The 21662-nt window shown below is 41.6% G+C and overlaps 1 protein-coding gene across 2 annotated transcripts; it reads right to left on the bottom strand.

Annotated features, from left to right (window-relative positions):
- Window positions 1–1221: 1221 nt before the first annotated feature.
- On the bottom strand, window positions 1222–21027 carry si:ch211-225b11.4 (thyroid adenoma-associated protein homolog). 2 transcript variants are annotated; one of them, XM_022198865.2, is made up of 31 exons: window positions 20832–21027; window positions 20569–20749; window positions 20398–20484; window positions 19513–19540; window positions 19262–19410; window positions 19044–19166; window positions 18827–18947; window positions 17654–17799; window positions 17484–17565; window positions 17271–17407; window positions 15765–15962; window positions 14944–15673; window positions 14346–14498; window positions 14074–14183; window positions 13842–14002; window positions 13600–13766; window positions 13355–13519; window positions 13117–13265; window positions 12848–12988; window positions 12658–12762; window positions 12360–12560; window positions 12120–12270; window positions 11506–11758; window positions 10106–10342; window positions 9783–9987; window positions 5984–6172; window positions 4827–5086; window positions 4566–4721; window positions 4214–4480; window positions 3931–4133; window positions 1222–3827 (listed from the first exon to the last, which is right to left on the bottom strand). In XM_022198865.2, exons 1-31 carry the CDS (start codon window positions 20951–20953, stop codon window positions 3580–3582), a joined length of 5625 nt encoding a protein of 1874 aa, XP_022054557.2. In that variant the 5' UTR covers window positions 20954–21027; the 3' UTR covers window positions 1222–3579. The 2 variants fall into 2 exon arrangements, with proteins under 2 accessions (XP_022054557.2, XP_022054564.2); XM_022198872.2 differs by lacking the exons at window positions 1222–3827; window positions 3931–4133 and having other exon boundaries at window positions 4293–4449.
- Window positions 21028–21662: the final 635 nt, after the last annotated feature.

The following is a 21662-nucleotide window of genomic DNA, read 5'->3' as shown; positions in this document are numbered from 1 at the left end:
TGTTCTCTTCACGGATGAATCCCGGTTTACACTGTTCAGGGCAGATGGCAGACAGCGTGTGTGGTGTTGTGTGGGTGAGAGGTTTTCTGATGTCAATGTTGTGGATCAAGTGGCCCATGGTGGCACCCCCCTCATAAAACAAAACTGCACATTTCAGAGTGGCCTTTTATTGTGGGCAGTCTAAGACACACCTGTGCACTAATCATGGTGTCTAATCAGCATCTTGATATGGCACACCTGTGAGGTGGGATGGATTATCTCAGCAAAGGAGAAGTGCTCACTATCACAGATTTAGACAGATTTGTGAACAATATTTGAGAGAAATGGTGATATTGTGTATGTGGGAAAAGTTTTAGCTGTTTGAGTTCATCTCATAAAAAAATGGGAGCAAAAACAAAAGTGTTGAGTTTATATTTTTGTTGAGTGTAGATATTCAGCCCATTCTTTGGGAATGTAAAACATAAATAGAATAACTTATCTAGCAGTATATAAGGTAATTAAAATGAGCTCAAGCTGCAACAGTACAATAATGTACACACTAATACATCAATAATTATTTTTCAATAATATCAAAATCTTTCAGGTCATTATGTAAAAAGAAATACTTTAACTCTATGCAATTTGTGTATTTTGATGCTAATACTTTTGTACTTTCACTTGAGTAGGATTTTGAATGCAGTACTTTCACTTATAACAGAGTATATTTACACAACATTATTATCATTATTATTATTATTATGTATTGGTACATTTACTAAGAAAATAATCAAAATACTTCTTATACTGCGTTACATATTTCAACTATCTCAAAAATTTCACATACAAAATTGTAAAAATGGCTGCAAAATGTATTTTGTATTCATCTTCTAGTAACACGCTTCCACAACTGATAATTTAAATCAAATTTTGGCTCGAGAACTTTCATCAAGAGTGGGAGAAACTGCTGCTGGATGATTGTTAAATTAGTAAATTCAAAATACTTTCATTCTTATTAGCTCACCAAAAGCCCAAACCTGCATTTTTTTTTTTGTTATCGGAGGCTCCACATTGTAAAGGGCTGCTCATCCATGCACTTAATTTCTTTAAGTGATTGATGCTTGCAGAAAAAGTGCTGCAGTAGTCTTTGTTTCCGATATGCTTTACTGCATATACCAAGCTCTGAAAAATAAAACTAAGTAGCACTGATCCTATGAAAGACAAACACATTGGTAGAATAACAAGCTCATTCCAAATCTTTATTACACTGAGGACAAACCGTTCATCTTAAAAATCAAAGTGCACAGTTACACTGACAAAACCTTAATTAATTAAGATTGATTCTGTTATTCCACTTGTACAATAAAAACACTTGAGCCTTGCTGGGTTTTTTTAACCTTAAAAGCAAGGATCCTCTGGCTACTTGTAACACAACAGTGGAAAAACACTCCTTTCATGCTCCAAGTGGTGCACAAACGTCTGTACACCCACCCATCAAAGTGGCTGTACCTACTTGGCCTTGTTCCCTGTTGCCATAGTTAATCATTTAATTAGCAGGACGCAGGCTTACCGAGAGCCCAGAGACTCACAGTAACGATTGGGAAGCTTTTATTAAGCCAGATGGTCATTCTCCATTATACACACTCTGCCTTCAGGAGTTTACAACGCTGCTCAACTTAAAACTCACTTCTTCAGCTTTGTTTTCGAGGCCCTCATACTGTATGCTGTTCAAGCAAGAACAGAAACTAAAATGAGTATGTCTTTCCATTAAAATTGCACTTTTATTTTCAAGCATGCTGACGAGCAACAAGTTTTTTTTAACCATAGTCTTGAAGTAAAACTGAATTGATTGCCTGCTATGGAGCTTTGTCTTTAAACACTTCTGAACATAAGAAGCTGAATCATACGATCAATTGGTGAGCAGCAGAAAGCTTTGATGAAAAGAAAACACACGCTAGGCGTTACTAAGTGTGGCACAATTCATATTTTTAAAGAATTGATTGAATGATTCAAAGTTTGCCCAACTTTTTCATTGTGATTGAGCTTTACCTTGTCCTGCGTCATGTTCTCAAACAGAACCACCAACAGCTTCCTCTGAGGCACACGTTAATCTCACAGAACTCCACGCAGCAGGTGTGGAGTTGGGTGTGCATCACAGGAAAGACATTGCATAAGGCTTATGTAAGAATCATAATTACAAGCTTATTGTCATTGCTGATGCCTAATTTATATGTTCTTCATGCATACACAATGAAAGTGCAGACAGAGCTATATTATATTATGCTGATTAACTGACTAGTTAGATTCTTTGACAGATAAGCATCCGTACACCTTTAATTAATACCTGAACATGGCCAGTCATAGCACGCACAAACTCTTTCATGTCAGTGTTTGTCTGGCACTGAGAGCCACCCATCTCAAACAAAAGCAGTAGGCTATCTGATGATGTAAGACTGCTCCAGTGTGTGGTCGGGTTGCGGGGCAACCGCCAACTCTCTATCGCATCCAGTCAATCATGGTCTGCCCTCATGTGGTTGGAAAATGGACACTTATCCGAGGAGAAGGCCTCTAATGGAACAATAAACCGTACGCCAAGCAGGCAATTTCTCCAGATGCTGTAGCATTACATCAATGCATCGGTCTGAGGTTTACTGATGAAGTATACAGCTTAGAACAGCACAAGACAAAAGCACTAAGCTCAGGGTGAATGTGATTAGAAAGACAGACCTCACTGCAGCTCTGCGTATAAACAGGTTTAAATTCTAAAAGCAAGTACAACTTCAGAAAATGTGTTTTTTTTAAAAGTCTTTTTTACAGCATTTTTGTAGAAACAAGCCTTGAAAGCTCATGAGGAGCAGGTCGTTTAATTTTTGTTACTTTTTGCAATTTCTTTTTTTAGAAACGGGCTTCCAAAACTGTGAAATATTTAAAAAAAAATAAAATCTGAGACTTTCTGTCAAGAGTAGGGGTAACTGCTATTGGGTTACTGTTATACATTTAAAATCAGATGCTAAAGCCTGCATTCTGCCTGCTTGTCATTAGAGGCTACACACTGTATAGGGCTGATCATGCTGTAGCAGTACATCAGTCCTGCTGCTGTTCCTGCTGACACATGGCAAGTATATAGCTCTGAACAACAAGGGACAAAAGCACAATGTTTGATTAAAAAGACCTCTTACTGTAGCTCTGTTTGACAAGCTTTATTCAAAAAACGAATAAAGTTTCTGAAACATTCATTTTATAAACTCTCATTTAAAAGCTTTCTTGCAAAAAGAGGCCTCCAGGGCCTATGAAGAGCAGCTGTTTCGGTGCACCGTGTTGCGTATTTGCACACAGCACCCACTGCCCAGAAGGTCTCTTATTCATCACAGTAAATGCGATGATGGACACAAGTAACTGCAGCAACTGAGCTCTTATGTAACTCAGTCAGCCTCCCAACTGCTGACGCACAGCAGCATCAGCACTTCGGACGTTCATTCAAGAATAAGGCTGCACATATGTCTGTCATCAGCAGCCTTAAAATATCCACAGGTAATTTCATCCTGGGACACGGCGGCCGACAGACTTTGCCCACCGAGCGTACAAAAAAGCGTCTGTGTTACATCATAGCAGCAGCTCTCCAGCCACAGCAGCTGCTACCGCCGAAGGAAAGTGGACACCGTTCTGAGCGAGCAGACTGCAAACCTCCTGTAAACTCGTGCGCACGGATGAAGGATCACAGAGGTGTTGTGTGCTATCAGATGTTTCCAGCAGCCGGAGGAGGAAGGCAGCTCTAGTGAACAGGCCACACAGGGTGCTGTGGAAGCGGGGGTCCATGAGGAGAGTCAGCCAAGTGGGCGTCAATGTCTCAGCTACAGAGAGAGTAAAGACACAGAAAATTTGCAATAAATCATCACGTGCAGATGAATTTAGCACACACATTCTTATATTCAGGGTGACGTGCTAAGCTGCTACCTGGCAGGAGCTTCTTGCAGTCAGAAAGACTGTCTAGCACCTGCGCAGAACTCTCTTCTGCCCATGAATTCAGGCTCGTTGCCAGAGCAGAGGACTGAGAGCATCTTTCAGCCATCTGCAGCAGGTACGGCAGCACATGTGCAGACATCACACAGGGCTCTGCAAACACATTGGCCTCGTCCTGCTCATACAGAGTGGAGCACCTGAATGAAAGAGAAACACTGACGTTAAGCAATGCTCAGCTCACATTTTTCCAAGTATATTATCCAGTGAGGTGACATACGCTCTCACTGAGGCCTCTCTCAGCACAGTTGTGAGGTCAGACTGAGGCAGGTGACACAGCAGCACCTCCAGTGTACCAGGAGTGTCCCAACAGTCCTCCAGCAGCAGGTCCAGGAGGAGCAGCAGAGCCTGGTTGACCTGTATGAGGTAGATGCTCTTTTTCCTTTCTCCTCTTCTTGCATGGTGGAGTACTGAAGTAAAACAGGCCGCTTTCATCCTCACCTGCTGGCTTTGGTCCTGCAGCAAGTAAAGGCCTGTGTTGATGAGCCTAAACCAGAGATATTCATATTTTTAACTTTAAGTTCATCACAGTGTATCTTTAGACTGACAAACCGATTTGACTTCCATTATACCTGATCACAAAGGCAGGCTGAGTGCTGTTGTTCATTAGTGGAGCTCCAGCTACACACAGAGCTTCAGCACACGCCATCCTGAGCGCTTCAGGGGCGTCTGGGGCCCGCTGGTGCTCCAAGATGTTACACCAGCGCTCCAACGCAGATATCTTTAGACTGATTGGCATAAGATGAGAAGAAAGTCAGAGCTGCAGGGAGAAGTGTTTCAATGAGACTGTATAATGAAGTTTAAAAAAAAAAGACAATAAAGCGTGTAAAAACCTGGAGTCTGTCCACTGGGAAAGCAGCAGACTAGCAGCATGCAGGGCTTGGGACAGAAACTCTGGCCCGCCTCTCTGGGCCTCCAGGTCCCTGAGCAACAAATCCAGACACTCAGACAGAACTGGCTCCTCCATTGGGACCGAGCGCAGCAGATGTTGGGGTAAAACAGGATCACCGTCGGCTGTCAGCGCTATCAGGGCTGCGAGGTAGGTCCTGCGGTATTCCACACTGTCACTCAACAAGGCCTCCTTCAAGTTTGACTGGAGACAGAGAGAGTATTAGCTCAGTCCTTTAATTTACCTGTCAAATGATAAGGGCTTCTAGTAATTAAAAAGAGTCGTTCATTTTGGGAGTGTCCTAGGATTCACACCTTCTGGAAGACGATCAGAGATAGCATGGAGACATTTTTAGGAATCAAGATTGATCTTTGTTTCCAGGTCTTATACTTTGGTTACCCTAAGATATACTTGTTCAAAATTTTGCTGGTTGCCAGCAAAAAAAGCCATTACAAAAAATGGCTGTGTCAGGACCCAACCTCTATAGAAGACTGGTTTAATGTGGTGGATGATATTTATGTAATGGAGAAATTAGCATTTGCTCTGAGACTCAAAACAAACATGTTTGAGAAATGTTGGACTTATTGGATTGTTACTAAAACTTTCTGTCATCATACCTCACTTTGCATTACAAATATTATAGCAAAATTGATACTGATACATGCAAAAGGGTCATTTACTACAAATAAGTTAAACTATAATAAGTGTGTGAACAAACTCTGTTAAATAAACAGTAGTCCTTATAGAGCCACTGTCTGTAGATAAGTACTATTGCATGTGGAGATAATGGAACATGCTGCCGAAACGAGTTTATCTAAATGACCTGCAAGACCTTTAACACCGAAAGTAATGAAAAGTACAGATAAACTCAGCATGACTGTGCTTTGGTTGCAGAATATAACAATTCATAGACACACCCTTTCACATGCTGGAGGGGAATTAAGATCTCCAGACAGATTTCAGCCTCACGGGCTTCATATTTAGGCCTCTCCTTTCCTTCAAGATTTCCTCACATTGTGCTGTAAGGAGGTCATTACATTTGAAGCTGCTAGACCGGTTTTTGTACAGCTCGTTTTGTTAATGCTGAAGTCTAGAGATCACCTGCAACACCCTCTGGATCACTTCTTTCAGGCCAGTCTGCTGCGGTCCCTGCCCATCCAGCACCCACGTAACCAGTGACAGCCTCAGGTCAAGACTTGCTGCAGAGAAGTTGTCCCAGATTTTACAGGCACACTTTAGATCCGCACACAGGAAGTGGATCGCTTGCTGATGGAAGGACGACAGCCCAACCTGTGGAGATGACACAGATAAAGCATTAGGGGGAAAAAAAACACCTGTTAGTAGTCTTGGCAGAGTTGTTTAAAAGCCCCAAAAAACTTGAACCACCTTTTGAATTTGGCACAAAAGCACTATTTTTACATCAGACATTCAACAGTTTTGTACAGAACTAGTAGTGCATTCCTTTGTGTTTTGCATTATACAGCAACATATTTTGCATTCCTCTCATCCACAGAGAAAGGCTGAGCTGTATTCTGTTACAGTATCATACATTATGTATTAGCCCCGCACTGACTGTGACTGCAACGGTGAGTCAGAGCTCCCTCAGCGTATCATTGCAGTTAGATTGATAACTAGAGGAGCTGGTTCATGAAGTGATTTTACCTAGCTGGATACACTGTGTGATCAGAACCAGCTGCTTCTATTGCTGACTATGATAAACTGAGCCCAGATTAAGATCAACTTTTAGCACTTTAACATGTCCATATGCTGTTGTTTTTTGATACTAGAAGACATCTCATGAGGAAAAAAGCAGTCAAAACCACAGCTGAGCATTTCTGTCATAAACCTGCAAGGTTCTGATGACAATCTCAACAACACAGTTTCAGGCTTCTAGGGGATTTCTTATGTATCAAACCTAAGGAACCAATTCTGTCCACTTGCAGAGTGTTACTTTCTGTAATTCCAATATTGAAATTGAGTGCAAAGTGGTTTTAAAGTGTTTAAGCAGAGTCGTAGGTCAGCTGGTGTGCTGCAACCAGCATGTAGGGTTGAGTACAGAGTGAGGTAGGGACTTCATAGATTCATGCATTCGTGGGGAAACAATAATGTAGAGTTACATCTAAGCCATTTTCAGGCAAGGAGGGATGCTATTCATAGAGTTTTTGGGGTTGATTGAATGAGCAAAGAGGAACTTTCCCAGATAGCAAACTATGGGTGAATCAATGTTGAATCTATGTTGAGACCTAATGTAGAAATTATACAGAAAGCACAAGGTTGATAAAATGTTGAGTCAACGTTTGCTTTTCAACCATAAATCACACTTTACCCAGATAGCAAAAGATGTTAAATCAATGTTGAATTAGGGTTAAGAAGGTTGAATTGTGGTTACGGTTGAAGATTGATGGTTGGATCAATGTTGATTCAACAACATTTTGTCAACATTGAAGTTTGTGTTTAAAAGATGCCATTGAATCTACATTGTATTTTGGTTAAATTAAAATGTTTGACAGGTCAATGTTTAATTAATGTTGAATCTATGTTTGCAAACATGTAATTATGTAAGCAAACGTTGACTTAACATTTTATCAACCTTGCGCTTTCTGTATAATTTCTACGTTAGGTCTCAACATAGATTCAACACTGATTCACCCATAGTTTGCTATCTGGGTTAAGACTGTGGCAGACATTAACTGTTATGATTGGGTTATCCAGGCATGGGCAAACTACGGCCCCCGGGTCACATACGGCCCGTTGGGCTTTTCAATCCGGCCGGCGAAATTATTTTGTCAATATCAGAATTGACGAAATTACAGTAAATACCACATTCATTTGGCCTTCCCCTGCAGTACCCGACGTTTCTGTTGCCCCCACTAGATGGCGCGCTCCAGACACAAGTGACCTTAGTCGGTTTATTTTCTCTCTTCTACTTTGCAACTGCATTGAGCCCTGCCGTAACAATGAGTGGACCAAAGAAAAGAAAAGTCGACAGTGAGTGTTGAGTGTTTCAGAAGAAGTGGACTACTAAATATTTTTTCAATGAAGTCCGTTCAAAGGCTGTATGTGTTATTTATAATGAAACCGTTGCGGCTTTTTCAGAATACAATATCAGCCGGCACTTTTCCACGAAGCATGCTAACTACACTAGCAACCAGTCAGCGCAGGAACGGTCAGCTACGACTCTGAGGCTGATCCTTCGCTAATTTCCCTACACTGGCGACGCTGACAGAGGCCAGTCGACATGTGATGAAATATAAAGAATCACTAGAAGACCTACACGGAGAATTCTGCCGTCAGTTCTCTGATTTTGAAAAAATTGACAAGACACTTCAGCTGGTATTATGCCTTTTGTCACAAGACCCAGAAACAGCACCTCAGGAGTTGCAGTTGGAACTGATCGATCTTCAAAGTGACTCGGTCTTAAAGGAGAAGTTCAGCTCCCTTAAACTGAATGACTTTTACGCTTCACTAAGTGAAGCGTAAAAGTCAAACATTGGGAAGATGGCACAAAGGATGCTGGTGTTGTCCGGCTCTACCTACATGTGTGAGCAGACGTTTAGTGTGATGAACATCAACAAAGCACACCACAGATCCCAGTTAACTGATGAACACCAGATCGATCCTGAGAATTGCCACAACCAAACTGACACCAGACTTTGATGCACTGGCAAAAAAGGGTGACCAACAACATTGTTCCAAATGAAACTGAATGTGAGTATTCTTTACTTTGTCAGTATTGTCTTTAACATGCAATTCATATTAGTTTGCACAATCTCCAACCATCTGATGCTGGTCTGGCCCGTCCGTCGAATTTCAAAAGTCAATGTGGCCCCTGAGCCAAAAGTTTGCCCACCCCTGGTGTTATCTAAGTGTTGTATTTTAGCTACTGCAGTCCTGAACTCCTGTGGCGTGCTGCTAAAACATCTGTCATGTTTAAAGCCATACAGAGCAGAAATGAAACAATACAGTGACGGAAACTAACCACATACACCACTGACTCAACCACAGATGCAATAATAGTAGCATGCAGTTGTGCACAGAGCAGAAGCAATGTTCTGTTTGTACAAGAACCCATTATTCACATTAAAAAATGAGAAATTAGGTTTTCAAGGCCCTAACATTGCATGTTAATGGAATATCACTGGATTGATTCAAGACCTGAGACGATACAGTGGTCCCTTGTATATCGCAGGAGTTACGTTCCAGACACTCCCGCAATAGAAAAAAATAGAGTGACCATATTTATGTTATTATTTATATATATTTTAAGGCTTTACAAAGCCTCCCCACACTCTTATAGACACTTTCTATTCTCTTAAACACTGTCTAGAGTCTTCAACCCACGGAATTTTAACAATGCATAAAATTCTATATGGGTATTCATCAATGAAAACACTACAACTTAAATGATGAAGATGATGAATTAGCTGTGCAGCACTGATGAATAATGAGATGAATGTACTGCACAGTGAGAACGGACAAAGCCAGACACTGAACTCATTTTTTACACGAGAGACTGAGGAGATTGATGCTACGGTCGCTGAGCCAATCAGCACACAGCGCTGTGGGCTACACATTTTATTTTGATTTAATAGTCTTTTAACATATTTTAATTATTATTTTTAGTATTGTTTTCATTTTTTAGGATAGAAAATGATTATTTCACCACAAAAATAGTTAAAATAATAATAAATGTATAAAAAAATACCCATATGCCACAAAATCCTAGCGAAAAATCCGTGATACAGTGAGACCGCAAAAAGTGAATCGCGATAAGGTGAGGGCCGAGGGACCACTGTATTTACCTGTCAACACTTCCCCAGTGCTCCCTGTCTATGCAATCAATAAAAGGCTAAAATATTCCACTAAAAAAGTTAAATGCTTGTGCCAGCAAGTCACACACCTGAAGACCCTGCTGAGGCGCTTGGAGGTTGAGCATTAGCATGTCACTGAGCTTTGACAGGAAGGTCTCACAGCACAGGCTTCTCAGAGAATCTGCCACTCCGAGGTACACTGCTCTGACTAGGGGGCAGCGTTGAGCTTCAGTCACCAGCCACATCGAGGCTTGCACCCTGATCAGCACCTCACACAGGTCATCTGAAGGGGCCCTGCGAATCAAAGCGCAACAGGGTTTCAAAGGCCGACAGAATCTGCTGAAGGAATGAAGCAGCGAGTTTGAAAGCCTCGATGCGACATGAATGAATAAGCAGCTCTTTTAAGTCTCACCTGCCTGCACCGAGAGCTCTTTCCAGAACAGCTTTGATCTGCAGCAGCTGGCCATGGAGCTGGTTGTGACAGCAGCGCTCCTGTGCGCTGGGCAGTTGAGCTGTGAGTCTGATGAGGATGTTCATGTAGTCTGAGGGGGGAGTCATGGCAACCAGAGCCTTGGAGGCCATCACTCTCACACTGTAAATAGGACTGGCAGACAGCTGGAGTAACGGAGGCAGGAAGTCCGACAAAGTTCTGGCAGAGGAAAAACCGGAGGACATTCATCTGGTCAAATAAAATTCACTACAGAGATATATATCGGTACCAAATTTGTCCTTTCTAACAATTTTGCACAGATGCAGCATAAATGCCAAACAATTAAAGGAATAGTTCAACATTTTGGTAAAGATGCTTATTTGCATTCTTGCAGAGAAATGGCAACATGAAGCTACAGAATTTAGCTTTAAATAAAGTAAGTAAAAATGATTTACATAGCACCTTTCACAGATATAAAATCACAAAGTGCTTTACAAAAAAAATAAAACAAGGATAAAAATAATAATGCTAAAGGCATTAAAGTGTTCAAACAAGGGAGCAGAAGCTAAAATAAAGCGCATCAAAACAAATAAAATAAAGCAGTTGCAGGACAACAAAAAGCCTGCCGGAATAAGAACGTTTTCAGCTGCCTCATAAAAGCTCCACAGGAGTTGACGGATCTCAGCTGTAGAGGAAGAGCAATCCACAGTTTTGGTGCAAGAGCTTGGAAAGCACAGGGACAGCAAGTCATTTTTGTTGGCCTGACCTGAGAGCTCTATTCGGAGCGTACGGCTGAAGGAGGTTGGAGATATACAGCGGTGATTGTTTACGTAAAGCCTTAAAAGTAATCACCAGTGCTTTAAAATGTACATGAAAACTGATGGGGAGCCAGTGAAAAGAGGACAAAGATGGGAAACAGAGGTGCACAGCAAGAACAGTCTAGAAATCCCTCTGCCAGCACCTATAAAACTCACTCTTTACCATGTTCTAGATTGTTTCAACTGCACAAAGTAATGTGAAATCAATTTTCTGGAAGTTATGCTGCAGACAACCTGTTGATCAGGAGCAGCTGCAAAGTGCTACATGACAATATAGCATGAGAGATAATGTTACTTTCAGTCAGAGCTGGCTGACCGTTTCCTCCTGCTCTATGGCATTTCACCAAACAAACTGGCATCTGACTCCAGACGCACATTTACTGCAGAGTGGTGAGAGTGGTATTGATCTTCTTGTCTTACTTTTAGCAAGAAATCGAATGCACACAACTCCCAAAATGTCAAACTATTCCCTAAATCTGTTGTCGTCAGTCAGTCACACCATTAAGACCACAGAATCAGTTTGCTTTAACTGAATCAAACTGTGTAGCGATGAGTGATCAGTACTCTGTTGAATCTTGGACACCAGGCTGGAGCTGAGACAGCAGAGTGAGGATGGGATAGAGTGAGGGCTGGAGGTGCAATTTGGCCTCATTAGATGGACCCTGGAGGACTTGTGCTGCCCCTCTCAGCTCGGCCAGGAGGAAGGGCTGGAGCCCAGGATAGTGGAAGAAGAAGGCAGGAGGGGACATGCCGTGCTGGGTAGGACCAGCCTCATCACTGCTGGACCTCTGGCCGAGCATTCGCGAGCACAGAGAACCTGGAAATGGATTTTAAATACTGTAGTAACTGAGATATTAAACAGTTTCAATCGGGTTTTAAGCAAAAACATTTTAAAAAGACAGAAATTCACAGTTTCCAACTTCAAAAATACTAGTGAGTATTTACCATGTTAGTTTGACTTTTATAAATAAATAAAAAAAATAAACTGATGAACTATAATTGACTTTTTTGGTTCATTTAGGAACCTTTTCTATTTTCTGGCATTGTACAGATCAAACAACTACACAAAAAATAAAGGGAAAACAATGGGCACAGTAATGGACAGGACCGAGCCTTAACGCAATCCTTCATATTACAAACAGACTAAAAGCAAAGCTATAAAAGTGCCTTTGTCTTACTGTAAAGTTGCAGAGCAGCATTCCTCATGGCCCAGCAGGGAGAACTGAGCAGAGTGAGAGACAAAACAGCTACAGCAGGCGCAAACTGAAGGACAGCTCCTCCTAAACTTGCACCACGAACCAGAGCCTGCAGAGTGTGAACCGCACACACCTGTAAAGGAAAAGACACTCGCGTGGTCACATCTGTCTTTTTAGCTGCAATAACCAACATCCTCACCTCTTGTTGTTACGTCTACACACCTGTGGCAGGTCCAATGTTTGGTCCCAGTGCTCACTGAGAGGGGTTCTAGCCGTTTCCAGTAAGGTTTGCATACTGTGGGCTAACAGCGGTCTTGATTTACTGGCCTCCTCCGCCGACACGACACAGAGGATCAACATCGGCACCCCTGCAGCCCGCCGGGTCACAGAGGAAGAACGAAGGCACTGAACAACCTGCAGCCCCTGTAAAAAGATAGAGGAGGAGAAACATCTAATAGCAAACAGTCCAGAGTCTCCTTTTATCAATAATAAATACACATCAGCATGCACCATTACTCACTTGTGTCAGCATTTGAGCTGGAATATCCTGAAGCTCTGGATCATTGCTGCTCAACAGAGAGGCACAGAACTTTGTGAAGCCGATACAGCATCCCTCCACTGCCCCCTGGTGAGGAAAAGTATGCTTTTCAGAAAGGAACCCGAGACTCGAGGAGACTCAGATTTAAAACTAGCTGATTAATAAAACTTACCCAGTGACGACATTTGAGAAGAATATTCTTGAATACTTTTGATGCTCTCATCAGATCCTCTTGTGTTAGAAGGCACTTGCTGGGTTCTTTGGTTTCTGCGAGAATTTTCTCCACCAGTGAACCTAAAAGAATGCCTATCTCCTGATAAGAAGATACACAACCGCAAGCAATATTGAGAAAAATACACGTACAACAAATAAAAAGTAGGCTTTTGCCAATACTGAGACATCAAGTCATGCATCTTTATGGTGCATCTTGTTCTATTTTACCTTGAGGGAGACCCAGCAGCAGGTGAGGACAAGGCTGTGCTCTTCAGACAGCAGGACACACTCGTCTCCATCCGCTTGACCACCTGAAGACGCCTGTGCTATCAGAGAGCTGATGGCATTTCCCATATCACAGAAAGATGGCGGGGCATCTAAGAAAGAAATGAACAATGTGAACTGTGCGGTGTCAAAAACAGAATCTGAAATGAACTAGCATCCTGTCTGCAGATTCCTCCATTACCCTTTTCGGTCGCACAAACGTCCTGGTCTCCGTACAGAACACCGAGCAGCAGCAGAGAGACGCTCTCCAGCAGAATCAGAACCTCAGTGTTCAGACTGTGGTCAAGTAACTCATAGACGCTGTGGGGTGTCTCGAGCAAACACCTCTGAAGGGCACTTAGAACTCCTGCAGCATAATTCATGGCAGGATTTAAAGAACTGAAATGAATATAAGTGAAATAAATACCTGCTGACCTCAAGTCTCACCATGTATCGGTTTGGTTCTGGCAGCGAGCATCATGTCTGCCTTGGCTGTCAGATAGTGCTCCTGGAGCTCCTTCACCAGAACTCTGACCATGCAGGAGGCCATCGGGTTACTCCCACTGCTGACAGCAATGTTGCTGCTCAGCCTGGAGTCTCCAGAGTCTTGCGATCTACACAAACAATAACTTTGTATCTTTCTCATCTGAAGCACGTATGATTTGAGGCATGCAGGAAGCAGCGCTTACTTCTGCAGGAGGACTTTCATCATCAGTGCTCCCATCTGAGCCTCCTGCACCCGTGGACTGCACAGAAGCTGCTTGGTTCTTGTGTGCAGCACTTCTGCAACATCATCTGGAAAACTGGGTGGGAAAAATCTCAGCAATAATCCAGCTGACAGCTCCCGAATCTGATGAGGAAAAAAAATCCTTTATCTTCAATTTCAGTTAATTTGATCAAAGAAATGTGAGAAAGCTCTACCTCGTTTGTAGAATCTTCTAAGCAGCCGATAAGAACCAGCTGTTTGGTCCTACAGAAGAAATCCCACTGCCCTCGCTGTCTGGCACAGTTAATAAGAGACCCCATATTTGCTGCAAAAACATTTCATGAGCCTGATTAAAAGCCAAAGTAATCATGAAAATATAACAGAAACATTAATATTAGGCAGAAATGCATCGGATCAAATAGTAGCAACACATGGTGGAAACTTGTTTGTTTTTAGTTTTTTCCAATCTCTGGGTTCCCAAACTGACCTGGAGGTTGTCCTTTCTTCTTGTCAGGGTTCCAGGTGTCTGTGCAGGTCTCCAGCACTGCAGACAGCAGCAGCAACGCCGTCTTCTTCCTCTGGTAACTGTGTCCCGGTGCCAGATAACTGTAGGGAAGCTGGCTCAACCATTCCACAAACTCTATATGACAAACAAAAAGACTGTTGGAAAGGGAAAAGACTACAGAAAGGAATGTTTATGAAAAAAAGACAGTTTTAAACTACAAATAATGCTACAAAGGACGCCAAGAGATCTTATCTGTTATTTGTGTTCTGATTCTTGAGACTGTTTCTCATTTGTCAAATAATTTAATAATAATTCATAATTTCAATTTGGGATAGCTGGTCGTATAGTTCTAGGAGCGTATGTTGCTGTAATGCTGGGTACTCCATATGGGTATCTATTTTTGATCTACTTACTGGTCATTTTGCATCTACAAATGTAAAAGTTTCATTTTTAGGAATACAGAAATGTATATCTCCAAGTTAAACACTCTGGATATTTTTCTAAACTTTAAAAGAAACCACAAAATACAATATGACAATGTTAGCGTTGACAATAAAGCAGCATCCATCATTTTTGTCACCTAGTCCCTGCTCCAGCAGCTCGTTCTCCCTCTCTGATTCGGTGGCACCTCCTTTCTTTTTGCTCTTTGGTCCTTTGACATGTGCCAAGCAGCCATCTCTGATACGAACCACAAATCTCTTCACTCCGGCCTGGAAATGCTGACGAAAAGGAGAGGACTCACAGTTCAGGTTCTGAGGAATAAACGTCCTCATTATCGTCATCTCCTCTGGTGTTGGAGTGTCTTTGGTCTTTGGGGAGCAGCAGAGCAGATTGAGAGCTGCAAGGCGGACTTTGTCGTCAGCGGATCCCAGAGCTAACTGGAGGGTTTCAAAGGTGGAACTACCTTGAAGAGTCCAGGGAGAACCACCGGTCACAGCTCGATAAGAGCTCAGGATGCAGGCCCAGGCGTAGAGGTGTCCGGGGGCATATGGGTCCAGAGAGGCCAGCAGATGGTCTACAGCAGAGGGGAAGACCTGAAAGGTGCAGGGAAGTAGCTGTGTGGAGCTGTTGTTCTGTAGAAGAGTCACGTCAGACGTCAGAGCCTCGTGGAGGACGGGCTGCCAACGCCTCGCCCAGTGACCGGCCAGTTCCAGCTCAGTGTGTGAAGCAGACCTCTGTGAGCCGTCGCAGAGCTCTCGTCTCTGCTGCTGGATCAGACATTTGTAAAGCTCTGACCCACACGGTGACAGGTGATTGGTTGACAAGCACTTGAGGAGATGATTGGGTATTTCCACATACTGATCCAGAACCTAAGTGAAAGAAACATGCATCAAGATCATCATGACCAAGAATTATTATGTTACAATGTTATTAAGATTGCAGTAATCATTAAATCCTCACCATGTCAGTACCCAGATATGGCAGCAGGGCACAAAGACGGTGATATTTGGCTTTGGCTTCCCAGGGTAGCTTCATGATTCGCTGAAGCAGGGTAAAATAAAGCACTGTCTCTGAATCACAAAACTGCTCACAGTCCTTCTCGTAGAGGTCCAGCAGCAGAATGAAGGCACTACGCGCAAATTCTGACACTCCTTCCACCTGCCAAAGTACAGTAAGACAGATGAGACACTCTGGCAGCACTATATGAAGTTAACATGAGGTCCGTTACTGAATACAATTGTGACACTACTGGATGCAAAGATGCCTCAATTTTTTGGTGAGGCTTTTAGAGAATGACTGTAACTGGAGATGTACTGAATTTACAGCCCAGTTTGTAATATTTGGGACAGTTACAAATTTGTTGCTTCAGCACCATCAATTTAAAATAAAATAAGCAATAAAGCAAAACTAAGAAGTGCAAAGTTGTACTGGTTTACAAACAGCTGGTTGTCCTTTTAATAGATGATGCCCAGCATTTATGGGTTCAAAAATAATTGGCAAGATACATAAGAAGCCAAACAAAAGCACTGTATTTAATACTTAAGTGACTGAGAAGTAGCCAATGACTGAAGTTTTTAACATAAAAACACCAGCAGACAATTTATATCTTCCCTGGTGATGCTCTGCCAGCCATTTTCCTCTCGTGCTGAAACAAGATCACTCCTTCTAGTAATTCACAAGATTTAGTCTCAGCAGTCTACTATTAATTTGCCATTTTCCAGTTTTCATTAGTTTATTTGCTTTTTTTTAGAATAAAATAAATGATCGTTTAGGCAAAACAATTTACATTTGATACCTCTGACACTTTTTTGCCTCACTTCTTTACTTGTGTGATCACCTCTGACTGACTCCGTCTAAATGGGTGCTCTCAACTCCCAATCTACAACCACTTTTGTGCAGGAGCCGATGCTGAAATGATACAAATGTACCCAAGAAACATTTAGTAGCTCAGTGTCTGGGGACTTCGGAAAACAAGCAGTTGGGTTATGTGTGTCCAACAGGCTGTAACGCTCACACACAATTCTTTTAAATAGGATAAAAACTTTCTTAAATTCAAGTCGAGCATTGACACATTAATGTGGTATCGAGTATTCTATGTTAAATTAAATGTATCAAACAACGTTAACGTAAAGGTGAAAAACGTGCACTTATCCAAACCCTTCTGATCGGAACTTTATTTCTTAATGACAGGAGAAAATTTGCTTTTAAATAAAAAAGTATACAACTCATGAGCGTAAATTTGTGAAGTTTTAACTTATTTTTACTGTTTTTCTCAAACAAAACTGCCCAGTAATGACTTATTAATGGTAATGTTGTCAGATTCTGATCATGTCAACACAAAGCTCCTTACATACCATTTGTTATCATCCCGCATGATTTGGCTGCCAAAGTCAAAAAATGTCCTTACACCTAAACATTTTAAAATATTTTGAACTGTAATGATAAAGCGATATTATAGTGACTCACTGGGCTTTCTGCGTTGGTCCAGATGATGTGAATGAGCTGCTGCTGCAGGCTGCTGTCATCAGGCAGAAGCTGAACACCGTTTATCTTCCAGAGATCAACCAAAGAGTCTTTCACTTTCTTCAGCCATAGTGTCAACACTGCAACAACATGGCAGATTTCAACAGGTGATTCTGCAGTTTACATACATGAACAAACAACTTGGATGATACTCACCTTCAAAGGCAAAGTAGTGACAATCCAGCTTCTCCTCACACAAAGCAGAGACCAGAGGAAACAAACCTCTCAGCAGTAAACACTTTGGAAAAGAAAGAAATGGATTTAGTAGCAAAGCAAACACAGCAAAAGCAGAACGATTTTTTGACGTGAACTTCAGCGAGATTTACTTCTGTGACGTCCTCATGTGAGCTGAGCAGGATGAGAGGTCGACAGCAGGTCAGGAGGCCTCTGCTCACAGCCAGTCTGTCCACTCCGTCCCTTCCTGTAGGTTTACACTTTACCTGGAGAGCACCGACAATCAGCAGCCAGGGCTCTGGGAAAGAATGGGGGGGGGGGGGGGGGGGGGGGGGGGGGGGAATCGCTCTTCAGTCAGGAATCTACAGGCTTTCACACTCCGATGTAGAATTTGTAGGATAAACAGAGTATTCATGCTGTTTTGGAAATGGTGCCTGAAAGATTAAGTGTATTTACACGTTGCTCTCATCAGCAAATTCTAGACTCATAGAGCAGTTTCTGCTTGACAATGTCTGACTTACTTGAACATGTGTAGAACAAAATCTGGATCTTTATGAAGACATTTGTGAAATTTTAGACTAATATATCAAGTATTTTCTGAGATAGGTAAAAAAAATAATTTGCCCGCTAATTCACTTTTGTTTATACATTGAAATTTGTGGCTATGCTTGAACAACAAGATCTCAGGAGCTTTTAAATATTATTTCTCATCATGCCACTGATTCAGAATAAATGTAATAATGGAGACATAGATCAAATAGTCTCTAATTAAGGGTGAGTCAAAACATGAAAAAAAATGAAGCAGTTATGGAAAAATCACATCTTTGAGCTCACATTAACAAGTTAATTTCTTTTTTTTAAGTTTTTAGAACCATGTCACAATGATACAAAACAAACCATATAGAAAACTTTTAAAAGGAAATACTATCGTAAATTGCACCACAAAAACAAAAGTATCGCTAGATAGTCTAATTCAAGCAGAACAAAGCTCTGGATGTTCAAAACAGATCTCAAAGTATGCACAATGAGAAATAACACTGAAAATTTTGGACTAATATTTTTAATAGTTTTGATATATTGTCGTTAAAACATAGCCTCAAATTTCAGTGTGCAAAAGAACATGTTGAAAATGGTTCAACGAGCAGTTTAAAAAAAACAACTTAAGTACTTTATATATCAATCTAAAATTTTGCAGATACCATTTTAAGTATCAATAGTTTATGATGAAGAAGTTTCAAACAAATCAGAGACGGATGAGCAGAGGGTCTTTGAAGATCCGAGCTATAATATCCTCATGTAACTTCTGCAGTCATGTTGATGGTTACCGGAGTGAGAGACCTGCAGCAGACTCCAGGCAGCAGCTCCTCCAGCTCCGCTCTCTGATGCTGTGTTGATCAGCATGGACACGGCGGTTCCTGCCAGGAGACGAGTGTCCCTGTTGCAGCACTGCAAGACAGCACACACCGGCTCATTAGGAGAAACACATAACAACAGATATCTGTCTCTTCATTGAATGACTGAACCAGTGAATAAATATGAAACCTGTCCAAGGATAATGTCCATAAGAGCCTGCAGGATCTTCTGCACCGTGGGGCCTCTGTGGTCTTTTTCCCACACTAGAGGAGCCACTTCATTGGACAACAGCTGAAATAGTTGTAAGCACACCTGCAGAGATTCCAGTTCTCAGGTGAGTAACAAAGACCGCACAATAAGTTAATGATGACTGTGATGGACTCACAGATTCACAACTCTTTGTGTACCTTCACAGTGATGTAGCACATTGGTCCGTCTCTCAGGGATTCTTGTTGCAACACTACAGGGAACAACTCAGACACTTTCTTCAGCATGGACATGTGCGACTCTCGCCACACTTCTCGACCCACAGTACTGTCCTCCAGGAACATACAGGCTGAAAATGGTAAAACAAAGAAGACAGAAAGTTTATAAATACATTCAAATTAAATTAGTGACATATTAACAAAGCCTATCACCAATTTCAGTCAGCACTAACCTCTCTGCAAGTCTTCAAAAGACAAAATCTGAAAAGTAGACATAGACAAGGTCAGCTGCAATGACAATATAGCAAACAAAAATATAAACACAGCATCAATCCATCCATTATCTACACACCGCTAAATCCTCATTAGGGCCGTGGGGTTGCTGGAGTCTATCCCAGCTGACTTAGGGTGACAGTGTTGACCACTGATCCACTGTGCAGCCCTAAACACAGCATGTAATATTTGATCTAATTCTATTTATTCTTTATAACATAAAGGAAGCAGTATTTGCTGTTCCAAAATTCAGCAACTCTATAAGAGAATGAAAGTCATGACAGAATCAAATACACACAATTTTGGAAATAATAACAGGCAGATAGAGTAAAATCACAAGTCACACGTCTGTGACATACAGAGTTAATAAGAGTGTTGATGCTTTTTAGAGAACGTTGGTCCACTGTTCCTGCTGGGCTTGGGTGAAGGTGACAGACGTTTTGATGACTGGATTAAATCCAACAGTTCCATCCAGAGCTGTCTGGAACAGTTTCTTCAATGAAAAATGGTGGAGTTGTGGACATTCAAGCGCCTGACTACAACTCTATCTGACAGGCAGCATCCAGCATGCAAACAGCTCATTGTCGTCTTTATCATTTGAATAAAGCTGCATTTTAAGGTGGACTTTTACCGTAACTGGTCAAAGGAGTGAGTGTCTGATCATTGTCTTTTGTGCGCAATTGACTAAAGTAAGTCTCTTTCTAACGATAAAAACAGAAATGAGATGTTTAAACTTTTCTCTCACTGAGTTTCTCTCTCTTTGTTTCTCTAAGGCCATTCTCATGCCACATTTACATTTTCATGTTGTATACATGACTAAAACCAGTGGAGTGACAGCTCCGTACCTGCTCACTGTGGACTATGGAGTGCAAACACTGAAGGGTTTCTCGAAACACCAGTTGATGGTCCACCTTTGCCACATGTTGCAACATCTGTAAGGCACATATGAAGTTGCAATGAGATTCCAATCCGTGTAAAGTACTGCACAGTGAACAAACACACTGTGGAGGCCTGACCTGGTCCACTTTACGGCAGGCTGTGGAGATGTTGACCATCTGCAGCTGCAGGGATATGAGGAGTCTGACCAGAAGCAGCAGGTTTCTGTCCTCTAAAGCACGAAGCTGATCCTCTGAGATCCACCTCAGCAGCTGGACAGCCTCCTCCAAACAGCGCTCCTTACTCCTCTTCACACTGCTCCTGCTCAGGATCATTCATCACAGATTAGGCATGGGACTAACAGGGGGGGTTACACTGATTTCATGCTGAGTTTAGCACCAACCTGGAGGATTCAGACAGTTTATCAAAGAACAGTCTGAGAGTTTCGATGACATTTTTAGCTGCTTGTTCCTCGGAGATCACACAGTCCTGCAGACTCGTCATCAGGGTGTCAAACGAGAACATTATTTTGTATTTTCACAGCTCAGGTAGTTGTTGTCAGACACAGCAGCAGCACGCTGCCTCCCTGGTGGTCACGTGATGAACTTCTTTTCCTTCTTCCCTCCTCATATAAGAAGTCATCATAGACTGACAGCGACATCTAGAGGCTGAAGACTGCAGGTGGTGCTCAGTTTTATTAGCAAATGACAATGAAGACTTTTCATATCAATGTAGTAGGAGATATATCAACTAATTAACTTTTCAGTAATTTACCGAAGAGCACTGCATTCATAAAAGAAAAAATGTACACATTTTAACACAATCAAAAATGTTTTTTTATTTGACCAGACAAGTACAAGCTGAAACATCGGACACTTAAATCTGACCAATAATGTTAATATCATTTGTAGGAGCACTTTTGCTATAGTTTGTGGAAAATCAGTTCAAATGTCACGCATAATATTTCAACTTCTTGGACAATATTTCAATTAAATGTGCAATACTTCATTTTTAGAAGCAATATTTCAATTTAATGTACAGTATGTCATTCATTATCATGTACAATATGTTATTATCAATTTTGTATTTCATTATCATGTGAAACCTTTAATTATTGTGTCCAATATTTTTTATCATGTGTAGTATTTCATTATCTTCTTCTTATGAACTTGTGCAGTATTTAATTGTCATCCTATTTAATTATCATGTGCTATGTGCTCCCTCCTGTCCTGCT

Source organism: Acanthochromis polyacanthus, chromosome 7 (genome assembly GCF_021347895.1).
Source record: "Acanthochromis polyacanthus isolate Apoly-LR-REF ecotype Palm Island chromosome 7, KAUST_Apoly_ChrSc, whole genome shotgun sequence".
Classification (NCBI taxonomy): domain Eukaryota; kingdom Metazoa; phylum Chordata; class Actinopteri; family Pomacentridae; genus Acanthochromis; species Acanthochromis polyacanthus.
The sequence above is the reverse complement of the archived record's forward strand: the minus strand, read 5'-3'. Positions and strand labels throughout refer to the sequence as shown.